Source organism: Crinia signifera, chromosome 5 (genome assembly GCF_055691185.1).
Source record: "Crinia signifera chromosome 5, ASM5569118v1, whole genome shotgun sequence".
In the NCBI taxonomy this organism is placed as follows: Eukaryota; Metazoa; Chordata; class Amphibia; order Anura; family Myobatrachidae; genus Crinia; species Crinia signifera.
The window spans coordinates 72378103-72404197 of record NC_139221.1 but is presented as its reverse complement, the minus strand read 5'-3'; the positions used below and the strand labels follow the sequence as shown (position 1 = coordinate 72404197).

General features: G+C 42.2%; 1 protein-coding gene across 1 annotated transcript in view; it reads right to left on the bottom strand.

Annotated features, from left to right (window-relative positions):
* The window catches only part of CCDC178 (coiled-coil domain containing 178), a 358769-nt gene that overhangs the window by 36439 nt on the left and 296235 nt on the right, over positions 1-26095 (bottom strand). Inside the window, exon 18 of the mRNA XM_083187449.1 lies at positions 13191-13325. Within this exon, the coding sequence (XP_083043575.1) occupies positions 13191-13325 (135 nt within the window). The remainder of the gene's footprint in view (positions 1-13190; positions 13326-26095) is intronic.

The window sequence follows — 26095 nt, the reverse complement described above, 5'->3', positions numbered from 1 at the left end:
TCGCATATCCCATACTAATGGAAAATGTGATCTAACCAAATTTACTGGAAAAAAAATTGTGAAAAAAAAGTGAGCCCTGTAATAATAATGCCAAATTCATCTAACGCATTCAGAGGGTTCACTGCAAAACCCCTACCCAGGCACAGCTTTCTCTTCCCATATGGCAGTGTGGATACCAGGGCAGCAAGATCAACTATGTGTGTCTGGTGGAAAGAGGGTTGCAGTATGGGGAGTTACAGTGATGGGGAGGGGGTGGCAACAGCGATTTCACCTGCAGCATATGAAAAATACACCAATATGGCTGCAGACTTGCATTGCAGGGTCAGAACTTTCTCAGCCCTGCATGTGATAATTGATGCATCCGTGCAATGTAATCACTTATAGCATTGCAAATGGGGGCAATATTATTACAGCACATCCGCATCTGAGGATGCAGATGGTGATAAATTGGCCCCTATTATGGAGCCTAAAATGTAATGAACTGAAGGTGGGATTTGAGTATAATATATGTTACTGAGTAATGGGTGACTGATATGGAGTCAGAAGATACCCGGGAATCAATGTTTATAGGGGAAGGATGTAAGCAAAGAGAAAATGTTATAAACTTTGATTTTTAGGCATTCTAGTATGATATTTCTATGACTGAATGTGTTTTATTTAATATTTTTGTGCGGTAATATTAAACTATATAAAGTGATGCAAACATCACTTTCTATGAACAAAACTTGAATTTCAACTTTTCGAAATCCTCTAAAATCATTGATTTACACTACATGGAAGAAAGTCATTGGACACCACCTTTTGCAGAAATAACAGCAGCTACTCGTCGTGGTAAACTTTCCACAAGTTCGTGTAGCACACATAGTGGGATATTGAGCCATTCCATATTGTGTCACCAACTGTGATAGTGTAGAAGTGCGAGGTGATCGTGACCACAACCTGCGCTCAAGTTTGTCCCACAGATGTTCTATGGGGTTCAAATCAGGGCTTTGCGCAGGCCACGCTAGGCGGGTGGCGCGATTTTCAACATTGGTAAAAAAATTGTTTTTTTTACACATTGCGCACTGGATGGAAAGTTTTAGCAGCCAACACTATAATAGAAGAGGTCTGACGATGCTCTTCCACACAAAATACATCCAACAACAAATTTATAGTGTTTGGGGCGCTTAACCCAAGTGCTCAGAGTGACACTTACACATATATATGGGCAAATGTCCTTAAATGTCCAAGTACTCCTGAAACCAGAATGGATAAGAATTTCTTTCTGTATTTACAGAGACTCTTTTGTCTTATAACTCTTTATTACATATATTAAAAAAAGCAGAGTCTGATGAAGGACTCTGTGTAGTCCGAAATGCATAGAGCTGACTGATTCCTGGCAGTAGGAGAAGAAAACTTTGCACAATCGCACTTTCTGTGGATCAAAGCCATCCTGCACCTGCACTTTATGACCATTTACTGTGGAGAATCCGGAAATCCCTGGTTGACTGGTCAAGGACGCCGGGTGGTGAGACCCTGAATTTGGCGCATTGTGATCACTGTATTATCACCAATCGGGTGTTATATGCTTTTTTTAATATATGTAATAGAGAGTTATAAGACAAAAGAGTCTCTGTAAATACAGAAAGAAATTCTTATCCATTCTGGTTACAGGAGTACTTGGACATTTAAGGACATTTGCCCATATATATATGTAAGCGTCACTCTGAGCACTTGGGTTAAGTGCCCGAAACACTATAAATTTATTGTTGGATGCGATTTTCAACATACCACTCCATTATAGCCCTCGAAACATGACACGTTGCATTGTCGTCCTGGAACACACAATCGTCGTTCCCATAGAAATGCCACAACGTAGGTAACATGGAGTTACCCAGAATATCTCGGTAGGTCGCCGATGTCATATTCCCATGCAGCTGTATGAGTGGGCCCACGCCATGCCAGCAGAAACAACCCCAGAACATGATGCCTCCACCTTCGGGTAACAGGCGTTCTCCAGGCAATCACCATACCCACACTCTCCCATCTGATCAAAACAATGTGAAGCGTGATTCATCGCTCCATAGGACTTGTTTTCATTGCTCCACTGTCCAGTTTTTCCGTTTCTTACACCAACAAAGTCTCTGTTGTGTATTGGTCTTTGTGATCAGAGGCTTGTGATGAGCCGCAGCTCGACCATGATAACTGAGTGCGTTTCCTGTCCATCATTTTATCAGCAAATGATTTGCTACAACGCTTGTTTCCATATTTATAGGAAGAGTCCATATTCACTTTGTCAGGAAGATTCCATTATTTCAGAGTTAAAACAGGGTGTCCAATGACTTTCTTCCACATAGTGTATTAATTTGTTCCACTGCTTCCATGGAGCAGTAACGTAACTACAGAATGTGCATGTATGTTATGATGTGTGATGCATTTACAGGATCGACCATATGTCTTGATAACCTGCTAAACGGTTTGCGGATCTGTCACTTGTTTCTGAAGAAATAAATCATCTGAAAATGTCCTCAACTTATGTATCACACTCAGGGACAGTTTAGAAACTAAAAATGGCCATGAAAAATTTCTAGTTGTGGCCTCACATTGGCGGCACCAAAACAAATGTAGGTGGGACCAACACCAAAATAGGCAGGATTAATACAGCACCTGTGTGGAAGCCATTAGTTTCACTACACTTGGCAGTCTGGTGTCTCCTAGACCTTTAAGCTGCTGTGACAAACCACAAACCTTCACATGTCAAAAAAAAACCCACCTCCCCCTACTGGGCACAGGCCCCAACAACTTCCATCAAGTAGAGAAACCACTCATTATCATAATCCCCCAAATATTACACATATTGTCACCCCTCCCCCAGTGGAGGACAGAAAGACGCCAGAAATTGTTACACCCCCAGATAGCAGCTGCTCCTGTCCCTTTAACAGATGTCACAATGGTTATAGATTGCCCGCCTTAGATGAGTATTTGCAGTGTCAGGTTCTCTGCTCTGTGAAATGCTATGGTTGTTTGTGTGGAATACAGGAAGGGGCACAACTCTGGGCAGTGCCATATCTTTAAAAAAATCACTGGCTGCCAGTTGGCCTCACAAGTGCGTCGGCCTACCGGGAACCTTCCCTGTAATCTCTATGGCCAATCTGCCCCTAATCACACTTGTACCACACTTTAAGTACATACCCGTGTGTGGCACTGCCACTTAGCCAATGTTTACAACAGAACCAATCAAATTTATTTAACATTCAAAAAAACAAGCCTAAGAAAATGACAGGAAAGAATTGCAGTGATGTATGTTCTCCTAAATGGCCCTCTATATATTACACAAATAATCCCAGAGTCAGACATCAGGTAATTACAATAATACATATTTCTAACTGAAGGTCTGCACTGATTTCATAAGCCATACGATTGAGTTGTTTATTTCTGTGCTCAAAATCTGGACTGAGAATTTATCTTGGTAATTTCCCGATGTCTGTTTTATATTTTATGTATAGGGTCCACCTTGATTCCTGTCCTTCCTGTCAGTCACAGAACAGCATCAGAACGCTTTCTCATCTCATAGGCAGGCATGGCAAAGGAACCAAAGGCACTTGTACAAGAGTAACTTGCAAACAGTACAGATCAGTGTCTATATGATTTACAGTAAACACCACAAAATGTATATTATAATAATAATATCTTTATTGTCATAAAATGCCCACATGTAATGAACATTAAACGAAAATCAAGTGTAAGCAATACAGACAAAGACAATAGAAAAAAACGGTAACACTGGAGTACAGGATTGTGCATGATTTACAGTTGACACTAAGTATTTAAAGTGCGGATTGCCACCGGAAAGCAACTCTCTCTATATCGTTTAGTTTTACACAAGACTGAACGGTATCGCTTGTTTGAAGGGAGTAAAGAAAACAAATCACCACTCGGATGAGAAGGGTCCCTCAAGATACTATTTGTCTTGGAGAGAAGCCGCTTCCCAAATATATGTTGTATGCTTGGTAAGGCAACCCCAATTATTTTGCTTGCAACTGATACTATCCTCTGAAGGGATTTACGGTCAGCAGCAGAGCAGGGACCGAACCATGCCACAACACCATAGGTAAGAACACTCTTGATGACACTTGTGTAAAAGTTCACCAGGGTTCTCCTACACATACAAGCTAAGCGTAGCTTCCTAAGAAAAAACATATGCTGGTGGGCCTTTTTGATGACACCATTAATGTGGGTACTCCATAGAAGGTCATTGGACATGTTTACACCCAAGAATTTAAAAGAATCAACCGTCTCCACTTGTTGACCTTTTAAAACCAGTCTGCCATATGCATTTTTGTGTGATTTCCTAAAATCATTTCTTTGGTCTTATTCACATTCAGGATCAAACAATTGTCCCTACTCCATGACTCCAGTCTGGATACTTCCAGCCTATAATTTGACTCATTGGCCCTTATTCTGATCGGTGTGGATATATCCGCGTGCGTTCGGCCCGCCGATGTTTTGTGTCTGCGCATGTGCAGAGGCGTCTCAGCGCATGTGCGAGCGGGGCGTACGGCCAAATTCCGCATGATATGTGAACACTGCGACCATCGAATGATGGGGGAGGTTCCCTTAGATGGAGGAGGCGTATTCCGTGAAAAATACACGTGCGGTCCGTTCGGACAGCTTCTTACCGCGTAAGGACGGAGTTGGCGATCCGTATGGAAGGCGGGGTTTCGCACGCACGGTCCTGGCCGCATAATCGGCTCCGGCCGCACCGATCAGAATAAGGGCCATTGTCATTGACAATAAGACCCAGTATAGCAATATCATCTGCAAATTTAACAATTTGAACAGACTTGGAGCTTGAAGAACAATCATGGGTGAACAGTGAGTACAACAGGGGGCTCAAAATGCACCCCTGAGGGACCCCTGTGTTGACTATCAATTCACCAGATACCTGGTCTTTCATCCTAACGACCTGTGGCCTATTGGATAAGAAGTCCAGAATCCATCTACACATAGACCCACTTAAACCAATATTAGAAAGTTTGCTCACTAACGATGATGGAACTACCATATTAAAAGCTGAACTATAATCTACGAATAGAATCTGAACGGATGATCCCTTTAATTCAAGATGGGCAAGAATTTTATGTAATAGGATAATCATTGTATCATCTGTGGATCTATTTGCCTTATAGGCAAACTAAAAGGGGTCGAAGCCAGATGGAATGCTTTTCTTAATGTGTACAAGGACCTCCAAAGGCATTTCACATCGTTATTCTGGGAAAACATATTTTTCTAATTTTACAGAGAAGGCCTTTTTTGCCCTAACAATTCCCTTTTTTAGTTTCAAGCGGGCAACCCTGAAAGTAGACAGGTCACCGGATCTAAAAGCTTTGTCCCTCTCTGCCAAGAGAGAACGAACCTCACCATTTATCCAAGGTTTGTCATTGGGAAATGAACATATCTGCTTCTTAACAGTCACACTGTCAATACAACAATTTAGGTATCCTAAAACCATAGATGTCAGAGTGTCAATGTTCACTAAGTTGTTTATGTTTGCGGACTCTTCAATAAAAAGATCCCAGTGAGTAAACTCTAACTTGTCCTGCAGTTTAACTATAGCACCTAGGTGGCGCTGCTTAGCCAAAAATAATTTACCCAGTCAGATGTCTGGCTTAGATAATACAAATTTATTAAAAAACATAATTCATCAATTAAAAAAGTTCATATACAAACATGACATACCACATACAACATACAGCATGTAACAATTACTATCTTAAGCAAAGCCGGGTATGGCTTTAAAAGTCTATGTAGACTGAGGCTTTAGTTGGAAAATAAGTGTTCATTATAACACAGAGGCTTTTTTCATTATGGAGGCTATTATAGTTACCAGTCCATAGGGCCGTGTGCTTTGAATATGATCTTTGCAGGGTTAGCTGTGAGATCGCAACTGGACTTCCTCCCTTTATCTGAGCCGAGTTGGAATTATTTGTAATCCTTATGGATGGTCTACCTCTTTGCAGAGGGACCGGCTCCAGGTGGTGTCCGTCCAGTTGATAAAATCTGCTTGTATATTGTATTTAGGGCTAAATACCACTGCAGCAGCGGCGTTGGGCTGTTTTCCGGGCTTGACGCTTGGCTCCCAATACGCGTTTCTCCGCCTAATGTTATCTCAGCGGCTTCATCAGCTGATGAAGCCGCTGAGATAACATTAGGCGGAGAAACGCGTATTGGGAGCCAAGCGTCAAGCTTGGCTCCCAATAAGGATTACAAATAATTCCAAGCAGATTTTATCAACTGGACGGACACCACCTGGAGCCGGTCCCTCTGAAAAGAGGTAGACCATCCATAAGGATTACAAATAATTCCAACTCGGCTCAGATAAAGGGAGGAAGTCCAGTTGTGATCTCACAGCTAACCCTGCAAAGATCATATTCAAAGCACACGGCCCTATGGACTGGTAACTATAATAGCCTCTATAATGAAAAAAGCCTCTGTGTTATAATGAACACTTATTTTCCAACTAAAGCCTCAGTTTACATAGACTTTTAAAGCCATACCCAGCTTTGCTTAAGATAGTAATTGTTACATGCTGTATGTTGTATGTGGTATGTCATGTTTGTATATGAACTTTTTTAATTGATGAATTATGTTTTTTAATAAATTTGTATTATCTAAGCCAGACATCTGACTGGGTAAATTATTTTTGGCTAAGCAGCGTCACCTAGGTGTACCAGCGTACTGCTGGATACCCCCAAAAACCCATATTCTTTGATCCATAAGAGGTACACAATTCCTCTGAATAGGAGGCTGCAGCTTGGCTAAAAAGGTTATCATCCTCATATATCTGTAGGAAAACCAGCGCTCTTGTAGTGACCCTAGTGGTCACAAAAGTATTGTTTTTTTAACTATAGCACCATCTGGCCAGACAGTGATGAAGGATTTTGTTGGCTTAACACATTTAGCACGGGAAACATAGGTCGGAATTAAAAACAGAGACACATGATCAGAATGACCAATGTTTGCCTCTCTAAAGGAGCGGTAAGCATCCTTAATGTTGCAATAAACATGGTCGAGAACATTCTCTCCACGTGTTGGACTTTTAACATATTGGTAGAACCGGGGCAAAACAGACTTCAGCTGTGCCTGATTGAAACCCCTGCAACCAGGAAGAACCCGTTTACGAATTTTGATTCCAAATCAGTAATGGCTGAGTGAAGTTTGCCTAAAGCAGACTCCACATGGGCCTGCGGGGGGATATACACGGCAACTACAATTACTACAGAAAATTCCCTCGGAAGGTAGAAGGGACGACATTTAACAACAATAAGTTCCACATCGGCTGAGCAGAATGAAGTAACTAAACTAGCATCAGTGCACCATTTATCGTTAACATATACACATAGTCCACCCCCTTTAGATTTTCCAGAGTTGTCCGTTCTGTCAGCTCTAAACAAGGACCTATCTGAAAGTTGAACCACAGAGTCCAAGACAGAGTCATTTAGCCAGGTCTCAGATAGTATTATAAGAAAACAAGATTTAATAAGCTGCTGCCTAGCTATCCTTGCTTGGATTTCGTCCATTTTATTTAGTAGAGATCTGACATTAGCTGTAAATATATTAGGTAATGCTGACCGATAAGGGCACAGGCTAAGTCACACCCTGATGCCAGATCTCTTCCCCAGCTTTTGTTTCCGTTCTCTCCTGGGCCTGCATTTCCAGCTTGGGACAGAAACCCTCCAGTGATACCCAGAACTCCCCCTCCCGTAGTGATCTTGATCCTGTTGTGAATAGCCTGACCGGCCAGAGTCCCCAGGACCTCTATGTCCTCCTGCCATGTTCTCATAGGCAGCCTATGATGTCCTCTGCACCGGTACCGACCGGCCACGGGAGCCACTGTAGGACTCAGCACCGTCCGGCTCTGGGGATCACCCAGTCGGCTCTGTGGGTCTCCCAGCCAAGGATAATCAGCGGTGCTACCTCCAGCCTACTGCCCAACATCCAGGGCTACAGCAGCCATGGCAGCGGTGCTTCCTTCAGCCTCCTGCCCAACATCCTGGAATACAGCAGCCACAGCGTACACATGGCCGACAAGGAAATCTCCTGCTGATACATCGTACCGCGTCATCGGGCGTGCACCACTGTCGGTGCCTCTGACATGTGGGTAGGAGGAAGCCGGGACCAGGCCAGGATGGGGGGCAAAGCGGAGAGCAAACAGCTCTGACCGCTCATACACGATGCACCCTCCGGGCAGGAACAAATCTCGGCCGGAGCACAGAACCAAAGTCAGCACAAATCCAGTAAGTCTCCCTGACCCAATCCTCCAGAGTCTTTGTGTGTCTGTAGAGCCCTCAGCCGCAGCATCAGCACGCGCCACCATCTTTTTTGAGATGGACGCTGGACCACTGCTACACCGCTATAAAGTCTACCTACCGATCCATCCCACGAGCAGCCCTGGGACTTTCTGACCACTGCTTGGTCCACCTTCTCCCAAAGTATACTCAGAAGCTAAAGTCAGCAAAGGCCACTCTCAGGTCAGTTAAAAGCTGGTCAAGTGAGTCAAAACTAAAGCTTCAGGCTTGTTTTGATTGCACGGACTGGAGGGTTTTTGAAGCCTCTGCGACTGAACTGAACGAACTAGCAGACGTCGTAACATCCTACGTCCATTTTTGTGAGGATCTGTGTGTACCATCCAAAAGAGTTTGATCCCTTAATAACAATAAGCCGTGGTTCGGCACTCAGCTAAGGAAGCTCTGCCGGGCCAAAGAGGAGGCCTACAGTGGTGGGGATACTGCACAGTACAAAGAGGCCAGGAACACCCTGACACGTGAAATCAGGCTGCCAAAAAAGCGCTACACCAGCAAGCTGACAAATAACCTCTCAGCCAACGACCCTGCAGCAGTCTGAAAAGTATGCAAGCTATTACCAGCTACAAGAAAGCCCCAAGCCCAACTCCAATGCTCCAGGAACTGGCTGAGGAGCTGAACGAGTTTTACTGCAGATTCGAAAAAGAAGCCCAGTGCCTCATACCCCCCCCCCCTCCTCTCGACCATAGTAAGGCGGCTCCACCGCCACCCCACTCTGACCGACACTCCGAGGTCTTGCAGGTGGACCAGGGGGAGGTAGAAGCTTTGTTCAAAAGGGTCAGACTTAGGAAGGCTGCGGGTCCTGATGGAGTGTCGCCATCTACCATTGAGACCTGTGCAATGCAGCTTGCACCCATCTTCACTATCATCTTTAACACCTCACTGGAAACGAATAGGATCCCCGCCTGCTTGAAATGCTCAATTATTATTCCGATTCCCAAGAAGTTGGCTGTGAAGGATCTAAATGACTACAGGCCAGTCGCACTAACATCAGTGGTCATGAAGGCATTCGAAAGACTGGTATTGAACCATCTGAGGTTCAATACCCCCTGCAGTTCGCCTACCGAGCAAACAAAAGCATTGAGGATGCAGTTAACCTAGGGTTGCATTATATCCCGGAAACCTGGATCATCCAGGCACCTACGCGAGGGTCCTATTCATTGACTTCAGCTCTGCATTTAACACAATTGCTCCCGCTATCCTAAAGCCCAAACTTCTCTCCCTAGGAGTTCCAGAATCTACCTGCTCCTGGATTGTGGACTTCCTGACGGCACGGAAACAGGTGGTGAAAAGCGGAGCCTTCACATCCACCATTCGTACAATCAGCACTGGTGCTCCCCAGAGATGTGTCCTTTCCCCCCTGCTCTTCTCCCTCTACACTAACGACTGCATCTCGAGTGACCAGTCAGTAAAAATCATAAAATTTGCTGATGACACCACCATCATCGGCCTATTTAAGGAGGCAGATGAGTCTGCATACAGACAGGAAGTGGACATACTTTCACAGTGGTGCGGCAGAATCAACCTGGACCTAAACCCCATCAAAACAGTCAAGATGATAGTAGACTTCAGGAGAAAACCAATTGTCAAGGTCCCACTGGTAATTTCCAACAGAGTGGTGTCATGGGTAGAGACCTTCAAATTCCTTGGGACAAAAATCTCTCGCAACCTCAGATAGGAGCCCAACATAACTTCCATTGTGAAAAAATAACTGAATATAAATAAATGTTTAGGTGAGGGGGCAACTGGGAGAGTGTCCTGTTTAGGTTTTATTGGCCTGGGGTGGTTATGGCAGTGAGTAGTATTGCCAAAGTATTGCCTAGCTTGCCCTGTCTGCCAGAGAACCTGCCCTAACCCTCATACCGAGAACCTCTTGTTCCACTGCCATTGATACCAGTATCTTTTGAGATAATCAACATGGATTTGGTTGGAATCTTAGAAAACTTGGCTCAATGCCAACAGTATGTTTTGGTGGTTCTAGATGACAAAACAGGCTCACCAGAAGCATCACCTTTATGCAATAATTAGTTGGTAAGTTTGTATAACCAATTAGTAATCCATAAGGAAATGCTAACTGATCAGGGAATGCCATTCACATCCAGGCTAATGCCAAATGGATGGACTAGTGCAAAGGCTTAATTGGACCCTGAAGGCAGTGGCACAAGAAAGGAAGGATTTAGGCACCCTACTTTTTACTTTTGGTTCATTTTAGGGATGTTCCCAAGCCTCAACTGGGTTTAGCCCATTTGAGCTATGATATGGGACACAACCCCAGGGCATTTTGCATATGCTAAAGCAGGGTTGGGAACAAAGGGGGCCTAAAAGATGTACTGTATGAGAGGATATTGAAGATAAGACCTTGTTGGTGCACCAACACATACTGTAGGAGAAGTGCAAAGTTGAAACCATGATGAGGATTTAGAGACAGGGTTGCAGAGTATGTTAGTAGCAAAGTAGGTAGGTAAAGGAGATGGTACAATGGAACAATGACTTGTGCTTTTCCCTGATCTGATTTTTGTTTTACAGGTCCAATCTCACATTTTGCCAGATCCTATGATTTTTTCATATATATAAATTGTAAGGAACCGGAGATGCTACCAGGCAAAGCTGGAACGTTTTCCCCATAGGATAACATGGGACCCACTAATTCCGACCCCACCCAGTTCCAACGGCTGCCAGTTCCCCCTCTGGCATCATAGAAGCGAGGTTAAACTCAGTTGAACCCAAATCGCTGGACCTTCAGTCTGATACCAGGCTGGTCCATATGGGTTCATTGTTTCCAGAGACATTGCGGGTAAACCAATTTTTTTTTTCATTTCTAAAATATAATTTCATGGCTGTTCATGTTGTTTGAGGGCAGATTTCTCTGGAACCAAATGGCCCAGTTTCACGGGACAAAATCATTCGAAGCCCACTCAAAAGTTCTTCAATGTGATACTGGTCTCATGTAAATGAGTCAGTTGGTTCCAAAGATATAGCTGGTTGGTTAAAGGGGGGGGGGGCGTTTTCTCTCCCCCTCACACCAGAAAATGCAGGGACTAGGCTGGTGTAAAAGGGGCCAGCCCGGGAATGTCCCTACATGATCCTAGGACCATATTCTCTGCATTTTCTGGTGTGAAAGGGGTATTATTTCAAATAGCCGGGACCTGCAATGCTCTGATTACAGCCCCCTGGACGCCCCCTGCTCTCTGCCTGGCTGTCAATGGCTGTCATTTCTGCCAGGCGGCAGCTGTCCCCCAGTTACCGCGAGCATGTATTCCCCCTTGGCAATGAGCATGTAATCCCACATGGCAATGAGCATGGAACCCCTGGCAATGAGCATGGAACCCCTGGCAATGAGCATGGAGGTAAGCAGCATTTATGTAGAATAATTTTTAATAGGCATTATGGTGTTTGGCATAATGCGTAATGGACATTATGGTGTGTGGCTTAACATGTAATGGGCATTATGGTGTAAATATTTAATGCATGCCATTGGCGCGCAATGCCCCTATTTATGAAGCATATTGTGCATTATTGCTCAATCCATTTGGTATAGTGTGTATTTTGGCTCAATCCATGTGGCAAAATGTGCATTTTGCCTTAATCTGTGTGGCATAACATGAATTTTGACTCAATCTGTGTGCCATAGTGTGAATTTTGGCTCATTCCATGTGGCATAATGTGTAAGAGGCAAGTACAGTATAAGGGGGTTACTATTGTGTTGCATGATTTGTATAAGGGGTATATGGTGTGGTAAATTGTGGTGACCACATAAAAGGTGCTGAAATGTTGTCTACCAAGTTTCAGCTTTCAGTACTTTTTATGACTCTAAAGCCGCCGCACCCCACAAGTATTTTAGGACATCGACATCCTGCGGGTGCAACTTTGGAGGGCACCCGCCAATATATTTCCCTGCATTTTTCCTATGCCTTCTCCTTGCCTTCCAGGCATATATAATTAGTTGAAAGTATTTACACAAATAGAGACACACCCATGAGCAGACCACTCAAACAGAGCACTGGTCACGCCCCCCAAATTATTAGGTGCTGGCCACAACCCCTATTATTGCGTAAAATAGGCCCTTGATCATTTTCATCTCCAGGCCCATTTAGACCTTAATCTGGCACTGGCTGTAGCACTTCACTTATGCTGTATGCCAATCATATTTGTGTTTATGCTGTCAGTAAATATAACTGCTTAGCACCACTACTTTCCGCTGCACTGCAAGCAAGATCCCATGATCACTGGATGGTCAGAAGGTACTAGACTATCTTTTTTCCTCCCAAATCTGACCCCATCAGAGATTTATCATTCAAAATAAGCACAGTGTTATCCAGTTCTAGGAAGGATTGAGAAAAATATGTTCCAGCCTCTAGCAAACAAGGGATCCATTATATGTGTAATATATGTGTCAGATGTGTAATATACAGAAATACTGCTTTCGCTTCAATACTGTATATATATATATATATATATATATATATATATATATATATATATATATATATATATATGTACAAATAAATCAAAAGTGCCCTGGACCTAAACCCTGATTGTGAAATGGTTAAATATGAAACTTAAAAAAAAAAAAAGTTCAGAAAATATCTTGCAGTAAGAAATAAAATATAATTTTGTGTTTATTGTTCATGTTAAATTGTACGGTGCGAGTTCTATCACTGTCCCCATATATACATTTATGTATAGTACTGACGTAATCATTTATGCAATTCCAGTTTATTAAATAGGTAAAAATTGTAAAAAACCCTGATGAGATATGGTTTCAGTGCTTCATCACGCTGCCCATCATTTGCCTTTCCATCTACAGTAGATCAGAATGATCTTTCCTACTTTTCTGCAATCACCTACCTGCACATATAATAATTTCTGAGCATTCTCCTGAGAGGCTGCCTGGAAGCGAGCCAGCCCAGCCTGGTTATAGAGGCCTTGTTGTTTGAAGAACTCCACCAAAGCTTGGTGCATCCTGCTCTGCAGCACCGAGATCTGAAAAAAAAAAAGAAAAAAAGAGGAGGAGGTGGGGGGGTGAACAAAGAAAAAAAGTCAGAGCTGGAAAGGAAATTAATGGCAGTGTTCAAGAAGAATGATGGAGGGAAATATAGAAAGCAGTCAATAGCCCATTCTGCACTGTACAGACCTGACAGGAATTTCACAGTCTCTTGATTTTTCAGCCCACTCATGTGCATTCATCAGAAACCAGTCACATCTGGCTGCCAGGATGGGGGGTTAATTTTCTCTAAATGCCTCAGCAGTTTTGTTCTAGCTGAAGCAAACTCTGTGACTGCAAAGCTGATGAGTAAAATATTTCTACTTCACCCAGTTTAACTCAAAAACGATAGCTCTAGGACATATTGAACCTTTTTGTTTGGGCTTTTTTCATAAAAGGAATCCTTTGAGGCCTTCGGAACAGCACATCAGGTCAGCGGAACGTTTAAAATGCAAGGTTAGGACTTTGATGGACATCGTGCTTTTACTTCTTCTCCTTGTAAAGCTTATCATAGCCTGGCAATGTGTGCTTCAGAGCATGACAAAACTAAAGAGAATTAACTCAGCCATCACACGCTGAGGGAGAACAATAACAGGATAGAAAATTCCACACAGAACTCCCTATTAATCTACCTCGCTATGAACGTATGATACCAGGACGTGCACCTGAACGACAGAGTTATTCAAAGTGAATAAGCAATGCAATGCTAGTTACACTGAGTGACATAATAAACCCTATATTTACATTCTGTATATTCTTCCACTAAAGTTGTAGAGATAGGACACAATGCAATACTGTGATCAGGCTCTACAGCAGTAATGGAAAACACAAAAGTATTCTTTATTTATTATTTTTCCGTATGTAAAGTTGGACAAAGCACTTATACAGGCAAAACACTTTCAGAAAAGAAATCAGATTTGTGTGAACTCTGACCTATTCATACTATCCCGATTTCAGCTGGACAGTCCCGATATGAGGAGATCATAAATCAGTTGCTTCCAGTACATGCGATAATAAAATGGGTTAAGAACGCTGACTGAGGATGTTATCACACCCACTGAGATGTGCCCGTGCCCGCTTAAATGCAGTCATGGCCCAAAGTGCCATACACATATTCCGTGTCCTGATTCACACTTTCCTGGTGTTGGGAGGTATGCTTTATTTTTCGATACCAAACAGATGTGTACTCATATAATGTGTACCAGCCAGCAACTTGCTTCTTAGATTATTTTCCAACCAGAGATGACCACATGATTACAGCTCAACCAGTACAAGCACTATGGATCTGATCAGAGTTGCACACAATTTGGCTACATCTGCAGTTGCTTTGTATGCTTGGATTAAGGTCTGTATTAAGATGTGACCGCACCTCTGCAACCCTGTGTATACAGACCCTATCCACTAGTACTCCAAATATCAGGACTCTTATTGGCAAAGGGAGAGCAGAAGTGAGTGACAGCTCAGAGAGCTGAAATTGTTGAACATAAGACTAAGGTTGATGTATCAAGCATTAAAAACCTTGAAGTACTGGACCAGTGGAGAAGTTGCCCAAAGCAATCAATCTGCTTTTTATAATTAATTGTCGCTAACAACTAGCAGTTGTGCCTGGGTTCAAACCAGTGCTAGGCGGTACATTTTACCTTTCACCCCCTTAAAAGTCGATACCTCATAGAATCCCTGCTTAGTGGATAGCAACACATCACTGTTACTGATTTCAGATCCCCTGACAGGACACATGGTCCAGGTCACCCAGCATGTGCACAGGAGTGTTGACCAACTTTAACATTTTAAAGAGCTCAATGGTGATACACTGTGATTGCCCGGTGGACATTTTGCCACATAGACCCGAAACGATGCATCCAAATACAATGCCACTTCAATTCTCCACATTTATGGACCCTGATGATGTGCCCTGCTAAGACAACCGTATCACTGAAATAAATTACTCAGAAAAATTACCCTTATGCTAGTAATATACAGTATAGATAATAAACTTTATTTATACAGTGCCCCAAGTGGGCTGCAGAGCCATATAGAAGGTAAGCAATAAGACAGTAAAGGCTAAAACAGTACAGTACAATGCAGTACACTACAACTCTCTCAAACCACTGATGCAAGGGGTGCAATGTAAATACTCATCATAAAGTTGTGTGAAGACATTAAAACAATGAAGGAGTAGAGTCCAAGGACAGAGATCATAAGGAGGATATGTGGAGTGTAGCTGGTATTTAAGATAATAAGGTAATACGAACAGGAGGAAGGAGGGCCCTGCTTACAGTCTAAAAGGAAGGAGTCACTAAAGCAAGATATAAAATGTGAGCCAGTGTAAGGAGAACTAAGGGCAGAAGTGGGAGAATTGGAAGGTGCAAGAAGGTGAGGTAGACTACATGCTGTTATGGTCAGATGTGGTAAGCAGAGGGCAGGAAATGTGGGGTCATTGTGCTATAAGTAAGGGCAGGAGGGAGTATAGAGCTGAAGATAGAGGGATCAGTGCAGTAGGACAGGACCTTGTACGCGATGGAGAGGAGCTTGAAGAGAATTCTGTAGTGGTCGGGGAACTAGTGAAGGGCTTGGCAGGAACTAGTGAAGGGCTTGGCAGAGAAGAAAGGCAGATGTGTAGTAGAGAGAAAGGAAGATAAGATTGGAGAGGAGCAAGATGGGAGTGGTCGAGTCCAGTAAGGAGTAGGTTACTTCATTACTCAAGGTGAGAGATGATCAGTGAATGAACAATTTTTTTGGTTGCATCCAGGAAGCCGAAGGGTCTGCGAGAGAATGTGAGGGCAAATAAAAGGGATGAGTCAAGAATGACAACCAGTCATTTGAGAATAGAGGAGATGGTGGTGGTGTTGACATTGACAGAGGGGTCAGGAGGGGAGGACACTCTAGATTTAGGGAAGACAATAAGTTCAGTTTTGGCTTTTTAAATGTGAGAAAACACCTCCAGGATGAGATGGCAGAGAGAGAGGCAACTGGCATCTGGGGGAGGAAGAAATTGAAGAAATCAAGAGAGAAGAGGTAGACTTGAGTGTCACCCAGAGAGGAACTTAAAAAAATAAATCAGTTCTGCTTTCATGTATACTAGTTATGCTGGGGTTCTGTACCTAGGAGTTACAGTGCTGGGGAAAGTTTGAGACTTGCCATTGAATATCAATGACTGTCAATCAGTTGCTGAAGCCATTCTTGGTTAGCTCTAAAAACATTCTATGCTGGTTGGCTCAATGTAAAACCAGATCTGTGAACCTCTTGTACAGTGAACTCTGATTTGCTATTGGCATAGTAAAGCAATAGAAGGATAGCTAAGTGAGCATGATCTGGAAGGGGGAAGCACCACAAGGAAAAAAAGACAGAGCCAGTGGTGCACGGAGTTTGAATATCAATGGATCTGCAAATACTGTAAGTATTGATAGGAATTTGCACATCAGGCTCCATATATGGCTGTGCATGTGGGATTGGGCCCCAGATATGGTTTCATATTTATTTTTTGGATGTGACATATTGTAGCTCTGCTTTGTGTACTGTACTGTGAATGAGGCATAGTTCAGCACATTACAATAGGTACCAGATACGGTATATGATTAAGCTTTGTACAGATCATGGTTTTGCATACTTGGTGATGACCCTAGCTTTAGGAAATATTTGTCAAAAACTACTATACACTAGGGAAGGGGGGGGGGTGATGTATCAAGCCACCTAAAGAGGGCAAATGGCTACTAGATAAATTATAGTGAGAAGCTAAGCACCACTTGATTATTTGTCCTATGTAGATGGAATGGATCTCCTCCTCCTAAGCCTCTCAGAACCCTGCTGCCCTACTACAGTAGCTCTGTACAAAAGTTGAAATAAAACAAATACTTCATATTGCCTTTAATGTAGTGTAGCAAGAAGAAATATTTTTCTCTATTTTAGTATGAATTATCAATATCCTGTATAATTTACCTTGTGCCTTATTTTTCACAATTGGGTTTAGTGTCCCACTGAGTGCAAATATTATTTTCCTATTTTACAAGCTTTTAACCAAATTTTTGCAGTTGACATCCATAGTAAATACTGAATGCTAATTTTGTCAGTTTATACATTAGCCATAAACCCTACAATGGGGAGAAAAACATAATGTACAATGATTGCAATGTGCATGTAATATTTATTATTCCTTTAAGATAATTAACTGTTTGGATCATGTTGCTGCTTTACATTTAACAGTCTAATTGTGTATTTGTTACCCAGCACAACATAACAAGTAATGCTATGTCATCATCATGCACTTCCATCGCCACGTCTGATATGCAAATTAATGCATTCAAGGAATCCATGGTGCTGTTACAGCACAATCTCAATGGTCTGGAACTCTTCTGACCAATCACAATGCAGACTCCTTCAAGCTTGATAGTCAATTAAAGCTGTATGTTTGTCAAGGAAGTTGCAGAGACCATAATCTTAGCAATTCACTACACTTTTATAAACTGTACTTTTCTCCATGCTTTGGCAGTTTCTGCTAGGATCACTACATAAACTATAGCTATATACATTTGGGTATTATTATTATTGTTATTACTACAATATTGTTATATATGACACTTTGATTTTTGGACAATCTGTTCTCATTAAAACTATATATTTAACTGTTTTCTTTCACGTACACTTTCTGCACTGACTTTAGTGCCAGACTAACACACCAGGGTGCTGAGCTAGTCAATGAGACCTCTGCAAAAAAAAAGATAACAACTGGAATGAAGAGATGCATCCATTATTGGAACAGCAAATCATATTGAACAAACATTACAATAAAACAAATGTCATACAGTAGAACCATACAGGATGTAAAGGCTAAAAATAATATCACAGCGTTTATTTTTAGATGACATCATGGTGTTTTGAACAGGTCCTATCCTACTATAGAATCCTGGACTATAGCAAGCATATGACATATAGGGGGAAATTTACTAACGAAAATACGCATAAAATAGGCATACAGTATTCGTATAAAAATATGCCTATTTTATACATATTTGTATTTTTGGCATTTACTATGCCGAAATACCTCAATTCGTATTCATGGCACATTTGTATTCGTATTTATGAATACGAATGTATATGCCATTGAAAGAATACGACTAGGAATCACCATTCATTCGAATGGTGATTCCTAATTTACTTTACTGCACCGGTTCCCTCAGGAGCTCACCAATCCCCAGGTGTTGGTAAGTATGTTGAGGGTTGGGGGGGAGTCACAGCACCTGGGGGGGTGTTGTCATAACAAAGAGGTAGTGGTGCTGGGTGATTTGTGGTACTGCCGATAATGCTAACGATATGATCGGTGCTGTGGGCAAACAATATAGCACATATCAAACAATATACTGTAGCACAGCGGCACCTAGCTGCCTAGCAACTCCTGACCGATTGGTGCTGCTAGGCGGCCAATAGCATTATTCGGGAGGAGGAGCTGCACGATGTAAACAAACTCATCGTGCGGCTCCTTCCTTAGTCCGTGGGTTTTTTTTTTTGCCAAGTCCCCTGGATGCCTACATGGACAGAAGAGGACTCGATCTACGCCGGAGGACCCTTGTAAGTAAAATTTCCTTCCACAGGTCCCCCATATTGGATTTCTTCAGGACCAGCTGATGAATGGATGGAGGTAGGTCTACCTATGGGGTCAAGATAGGTAAGTATATATATATAAAAGGGCTGCGTTTGTAATAAAGCTTTATTTTTCAGGTGTGTTTGTGTTTATTTCACTATTGCTTTTGCTGTGAAACTAAAAGTCCCAACAAGCCTATTAATGGCCTGCATGCTGGGACTTGTGGTTCTCCAAGTCCCAGTATGTGGACCAGGCTTGCTGGGACTCATATTTTCACAGCAGAACCCAATGTTATTTTACACTACAATCAGCCTGGTACCCACAGCCCGGGGGTACCGGGGACAGCCCCAGGCTTCTGCATGGGCAGGTAAGTTCTGGAGAGGGGGATCTCTTAATTGGGTGGGTCCCCACTTCCCCAGGACCCCTGCCCAGGCTGACCGGTCAGGGAGTTATTGCTTTGGCCGCGGGACCTTATATAATAAGTGTCCCCCGGCTGTAACATTACCCTGCTGGCTGGTTGTGCCTGGTGCTGGTTCTTGAAATACGGGGGACCCCTATTCATTTTGTCCCCCAGTATTTTGGAGGACCGAATGGATCTGAATAAGGTTCTATATATGCGCTATATAAGAAACTGGTAATAAATAAATAAAAAATAATATGCACAATATAATTTTTGTGCATATCTTTAACCTTTATCTTCTAGTGTGTACGCACCTGAACACAGAATTCTGGCAATTTTATCACTATACTGTAGGAAACTAAATAATAAATGTTATCCAACACAGAAGTGCATTTAAATATATGTGACTTCATTCTAAAACTCAGACGTTGCACAGAAAATTATTTATATCTCCAAAAGTGCAAACTCCAAATTATTCAGTACTACATGTTGTTATCAACAAATCTGCTGTAAAAAGGCTACATTAACTTTGTGTACATAAAGTCTGTTCTTCCAAATACAGTATACCAATTTACTCCCTTATTGCTCTCAGTTTTAAACAGAAACATAAATAAACATGAGCATTTTTCCCCTGCACCTCCCTATCCATATGGCAGTCTGGTTTACATGATGAGAAACCATTCAATGTGACACTGCACACAAATGTGACATTAATTATGGAGGTCAGCAGAAACGGAACAGGGATAAATAACAGGGTGCTGTCTTTAGGCAATTGATACAATGGTTAAAGTAGTCATGCCTGCTAATTTTGAATGATAGAAACAAGTAAAGTATGAGAAATAGACCCCAGGGCTTATTAAAGTTACTGTCCTTATCTGAAACACATCGACATTACCACAGAACACATTTATACAGACCACTTAAAAGCCAAATTGCAGAGAATTGCCATGATAAACATAATTGGCATGCACCGTTAGCATCACTAGGTATAGAACAGGCATGTCCAACGTTGGCCCTCCAGATGTTTTGAAACTACACATCCCAGCATGCTGTGCAATAGTTTTAGCATTCTCTAATAGCAAAACTGTGGCAAAGCATGCTGGGATGTGTAGTTTCAAAACATCTGGAGGGCCAAGGTTGGACATGCCTGGTATAGAATATATACTGTATAAGTTGTATTATGTGTAGTTTATTATGCCACAACAGAAATAGACTGTTCAATACTAAATATACAGTACAGTGGTTACTGATGCTGTCTTGGAGACATGAGTATGACTCCCACCAAGGCCGTATCTGTTTTGAGTTTGCATGTTCTTCACATATTCGCATTTGTTTTCCTAATTGTGCTCCGGTCAACTACTATAAAGTCCATAGATACTACCTCCAGTCCCAACAGTCCTGATTGCCGTTTTTTCTTTGACTCTACCACTGTCCCAACTCAGGGCAGCTGTGTCCTGCGATTGGGTGCATTTAGGTGTCCTCCTGTCACTCACTTCTCTGCTTAGCAGTGCAGCGTTAAACAGATGCTGTAAGTATTTGCACAGTGTCTATTCCTTGCCCCATGTCCCCAGAGGGGACATGGGGCATACCAGTAGATCACAGAGCTGCATTGACACAAATTCACATCCTTTTTGGTGAGACCACACTCCATTTTTGGGAGTGTGCGTCACAGAGTCCTGCGACCTATTTTGTAAATGTTAGGAGGTATGCAAATATATAAGTAGCAGTAGCTTTACGTCATACTGCACTGCACCAATAGACTTTGTGAAGGGTGTGTCCTTCACAGCTATGACACAGATTATACTTACTGTACCTAGTCTCCCAGAAGGTGAGTAAAGGCCATTACACACTAGAAGATTATCTTTCCAATCTGGCTGGTTGGAATGAAAATCTGGAAACAAATTACAATAAATGCAAATATCGCCACATGTCTTATGAATAGACTGTGAAATATGGATTAATACTGTTGTACTGTTTGAATACATGTTTTTAATCCCTGTTAAATATCAGGAAATGATTATTACATCATTTCCTGCTCAAAGAGTATTGGCTGCTCTGGGTATAAAAGAATGGCCTCTCACACTCCACCAGCATGTCTTGATAAAGGTGCTAGTCACCGAAACGCGTCGACAGCCAGTGTGGAGAGTGAGCAGCCATCACATCTTACCTACTCAACATTGGATGTATGTATATTTCAAGAATTTGTTTTTGTTTTTATTTTTTGGTTTTATAATATTTTTATCCTGTGTAAGACCATTGTGGGTCTGAATAATTGTTGGAACTTGTGCTATTCTACCATCATGGGGATGGAGAATTTTTAGAAATTTTGGAGAATAAATAATTTTTTATGGAAGAAAAAAACATCGTTTGTCACTCAGCTCTGAATCAGTTTTTACTGTTATCCCTGTCAAATTGGGGGCAAGAATTCTGAGGCATTATTTCCTTTTCACCCCATGCACATCGGGTATATGTCTGGATGAGGATCTCCCAGCATTATACCAGCAGCACAGGGCAAAAAGAAAACGCTACGGGAGTGTAAAGACCCCCACAATCGTAAGTTGGGGTACGCCAATACCACAAATATTAAAGAATCTTCACTCAGACGGGGTATAGAATCATTGTTCTTTTCACTTGGTGAAGGATTCCTGTTCACAAGCCATGAGCACGTAAAGAAACCTTTATGCACATGTTAATAGCACCTCTCAGTGTGAGTCCCGGTACGAATGTACATTTATCTTTATAAAATCTGGGTAAAAGAAAATTCTGCTGCCCTATAGACCTTCAAATAAGATATAGAAAGTAGCGACGAGACTACACATTGCCTATTTTTGTTTTTTATGTACACACATTGAATGGAGAATACGTATAACACTTTGGAAACTTGAAAAGGAAGGCAAAGAACCTGCTACGGGCTTATATCATTCCATACTTACCGTGAGTAGGGTACGCCTACCATTCTTTCATAATATACACGTGGATTTGATATGGGAAAAGAAACCTTTATGTGTGTGCCTCCCCCTTGTTCTAAGTGAGTGAGGTGCGCCCACGAGATTCTTTTTCCATCACAAAAGAAACTCATATGTTGTAATTTAATAGAGTTACACATTGTTATTTAATTTTATTTTTTATGGTACACATATCATCTGGAGTTGAGAGGATAATCATAGAGATCTGTCCAACGGAGCAAGAACCCGCTACGTGCACATACAGTGCCATCCACACTGTGAGTTGGGTACGCCCGTCTATGATCTCCTATCTTAAATCCAGACAATAGAAATTTATTTGTATTGGCTTACATCTAATTGGCGGTTTTTCCTTTTTGATTTATCCTCGGAGAAATTATCTGAAAAACCACCAGACATATCAAAGGAAACATTGATGACCAGAAAAAACACCTGGATGGTTGTTGCGCCTCAGAAGCTTGGGAAGTCCATCTCTGTATTTCTTGTATTATTGTTTTAGTTATTTGGTGATAACTAGGGATAAGTACGAGCTAGGGGCAGCATTGCGCCAAAGAAGGGTCATACCCTATAACCTTGTTCTGCAAATTACAATAAACCATTTGCTCCCAAAAGCTGGAAAATGGACAAAAGCAGTTATCTGCATAAATCGATTTAACTAATTGTCTGAATAAATGTTTTGGTCTGTTTTCTATGTTTAGAAGCAAATAGTCAATTGTCATTTGCTCCCAAAAATTTCCGGATTTTCATTCCAATCAGCCAGATTGGAAAGATAATCTAGTGTGTATGGGCCTTTAGACTCACAATTTTTTGGGTAGTCCCCAGCATCCCAGAATCTTCAGCATAGGATAGGGAGGCCATATCAGAATTTGCAGATCCCTATGGAGGGGACAGGGCTGCAATAAAGCAGCATTTTACCATGATAGTGGTGGGGATTAATGATGTAAGCAGCACAGCCCTGACGCCAAATTGGTCAACTGCATTTCTACACCGTGCTTCTCTTACATAGGAGTAACATTTACAATGGCAAATATGACACAGGCACATCTTGCTGAGGGAAATAGGAAACATACCTCCCAACTTTGTGAGGTTTGGAAGCAGGACCTGCCACACCTGGATATGTGCACATATCAGAGGACAGGGCCATGGGTGAATGGGATGGAGGGTCCTTGAATGGAGAGGCATGGCCTTGTGTCATTTTGGGGACATACCCAAAGCTCCTCGAGCAGCTGGGCTGAACCCTCCCCCACCCCACCCCCCACCCCCGTCTCCTCTCCTTGCACTAATAGATGCTGTGCGCATGCAATCGCTTCAGTGAACACCGGCTGGTTTGCAGACCAGGGCAGCGATGATCGCAGGCTCTCTCAACCTGCCCCCCCATCTGCTGGACACTGCAGTGGGATGGACAGCAGGGCAGTTTCCAGTTAGTGGGACTGTCCCTCTGTAATAAGGACATTTGGGAGGCATGAGGATATAGTAGTCAGCTGTGATGCTGACAAAACCTTTGACTGGGCTTCTTGGGCACATATTCTTAGAGCATTGTATCTTCAGTATGGGGGACTTAGTCCTGACGTACCCGAGATATTCTAATAGAGAATATTTCAGATTTGCTTTCTTTATGGTGAATGGACTGAATTCAAATTCGTGCATACCTCCCAATTTACCACATCCAAAATTTGGGGTGGGGAAGGGCCTTGCAGGAAATGCAGTGTCCCTGTTTCAGCATGCCCCAAATCCCTTTCTTCCACGCATGGCATCATTTACTACTTGCCCTGCTACAGACAGTAGCTACGGTGTGCGCTCAGCCACTGTATAGAGCTATACCAGCTGCAAATATGACAGAGGAATCTTACACACTTATTTAACCTTATTATACAGTACACATATCTTGGCTCTGCTACAGCTTGAGTCTGTGTCTTATTAATAATCCATATGACATTCCTTATTGGAAACATTGCTTCTACTAATAAATGATCAGAGTATAATACACGGATCCCTTACTCTACTAAGCACAGCAGCTGGTTAGAGGGAAGCTCCCAACCTACTATACCCCTCCACTGCAGCCCGCAGGTGTGACAATGCACAAAAAGTGAGACTGTCCCACCAAATCAGGATCATTGGGAGGTATGTGTCTGTTTTGGCCAGAGGCACTCATCAGTACTTCCCCTTGTCACAATTGTTATTTAATATTTCACTTGATCCTTTTATTGGACATTTTTTAGGGATTTGGGGCTGGATGCACTTCAAAAGTGATGTCGTGTCAAAGACTGTGTTTGAAAAATGTCAGGCAGTAACTGATTGGCTGGCTGTTTATCACTCTCCATTTTATTACTTTTGAAGCTTAGTGCATCTGGCCCTATGGCTGATCAATATGAGATAAAGGTATCTGCTTTTGTGGGTGATTTATTGCTTTATGTTCATATGTGATTCCACTCTCAACAGCTCTAAAACCTAGGGCCAAATGTAATAGGGTGTGAAAATCAGAAAGAGAGAGATTTTGGGAGAGGTATCTCATTTTTTTTAAATCGGCAATCATTTACACTGAAATGCCCAGGTTGATTTTGCCATGTAAATGATTGCAGCTTTAAAAAACATGGGAAAACTCCCCCAAAATCTCTCACTTTCTGCTTCTTACACCCTATTACATTTGTCCCAAAAGCTTTATAATTTAATGTGAAGACCAAAAAGCAGATGTGGAAGTCATTTTCTTTTTCAAGTGGGCCCATCTGATTTAATGGATTTGGGTATATATTTCAACACACCCCATCACTCCTATATGAAGCCAATTACCCAGATTTAATTAAATGTACCCTTTCTAATTTTCAATCTAGAAAACACCTACAAGTATCATATTTTGGGCCTAGATCTGGTGGCTATGGACTTGTGCAGAAGTACCAATGTTCTGCAGGGATATTTACATAGCGCAGGCCAGTCAGTGATGTCTACAGATGTCTCAGTTTTCTGGCACATCAGGGTATTATTTGGGAGACACCTTGTGATAGAACCATGGAGACCTACAGAGTCATGGGAGGTGTGGGTGGAGATGATTCCAAACCAAATAAGTGGCCTGTAGGGAACACAATAATCTGGTACTGAAGACAGCTACATCATTATATGACCATTCTGTCTGTCATTAGAGATTCCCAGCAACCGCACACTGACACTTCGCTAATTCCTTGCATAACTATTCACACTACAGAATTTCTATACTCAACAAAGATGTTCAGAACCCACACAGTATAGCAAAATGATCCTTTCTGTGAGAACGCTGTTACTTAACACCAAAGGCAAGTTTTACACACCATTGTTGCTGTATTACTGGCAAGAAAATTAAAAAAATAATAAAAAGAAATAAATAATAATAAAAGAAGAAGAAAATGGCTGCTCCGAGAGGCGTAGTGACAGTGTCGCACTCAGACACTCAAGCATGACAGACTTTCTTTAAATTGTTTTCAAGCTTCGTGTTTTTCACCCACAATAACTAAAGCAAAGTCACACTGGCTGCAGCCATTTGCATCTAAGAAAGAGATGTTTTGCTTTGGTGATATAGTTAATGAGTCTAAAAATATTCAGTATAATAATTCTGTCAAAGCCCCCACAGTCTCCTCAATGAGCAGAAGCCTGCAGGATTCCAATGGGGAGCCAAGTAATGAGCTCTCAGCATTCGCTCCCACACCGTCCAGGCGAAATATACTTGGGCCTGTATGGTTCCACATCATTAGCAACATGAAACAAAGACACATGCTTGACTTTAATAAGCGACTGAAGTTGCTGGCTTATTAGGCTGTTACCGCGCATAAGCTCTATTTCAGTATGACAAAACAGCTCCATGCA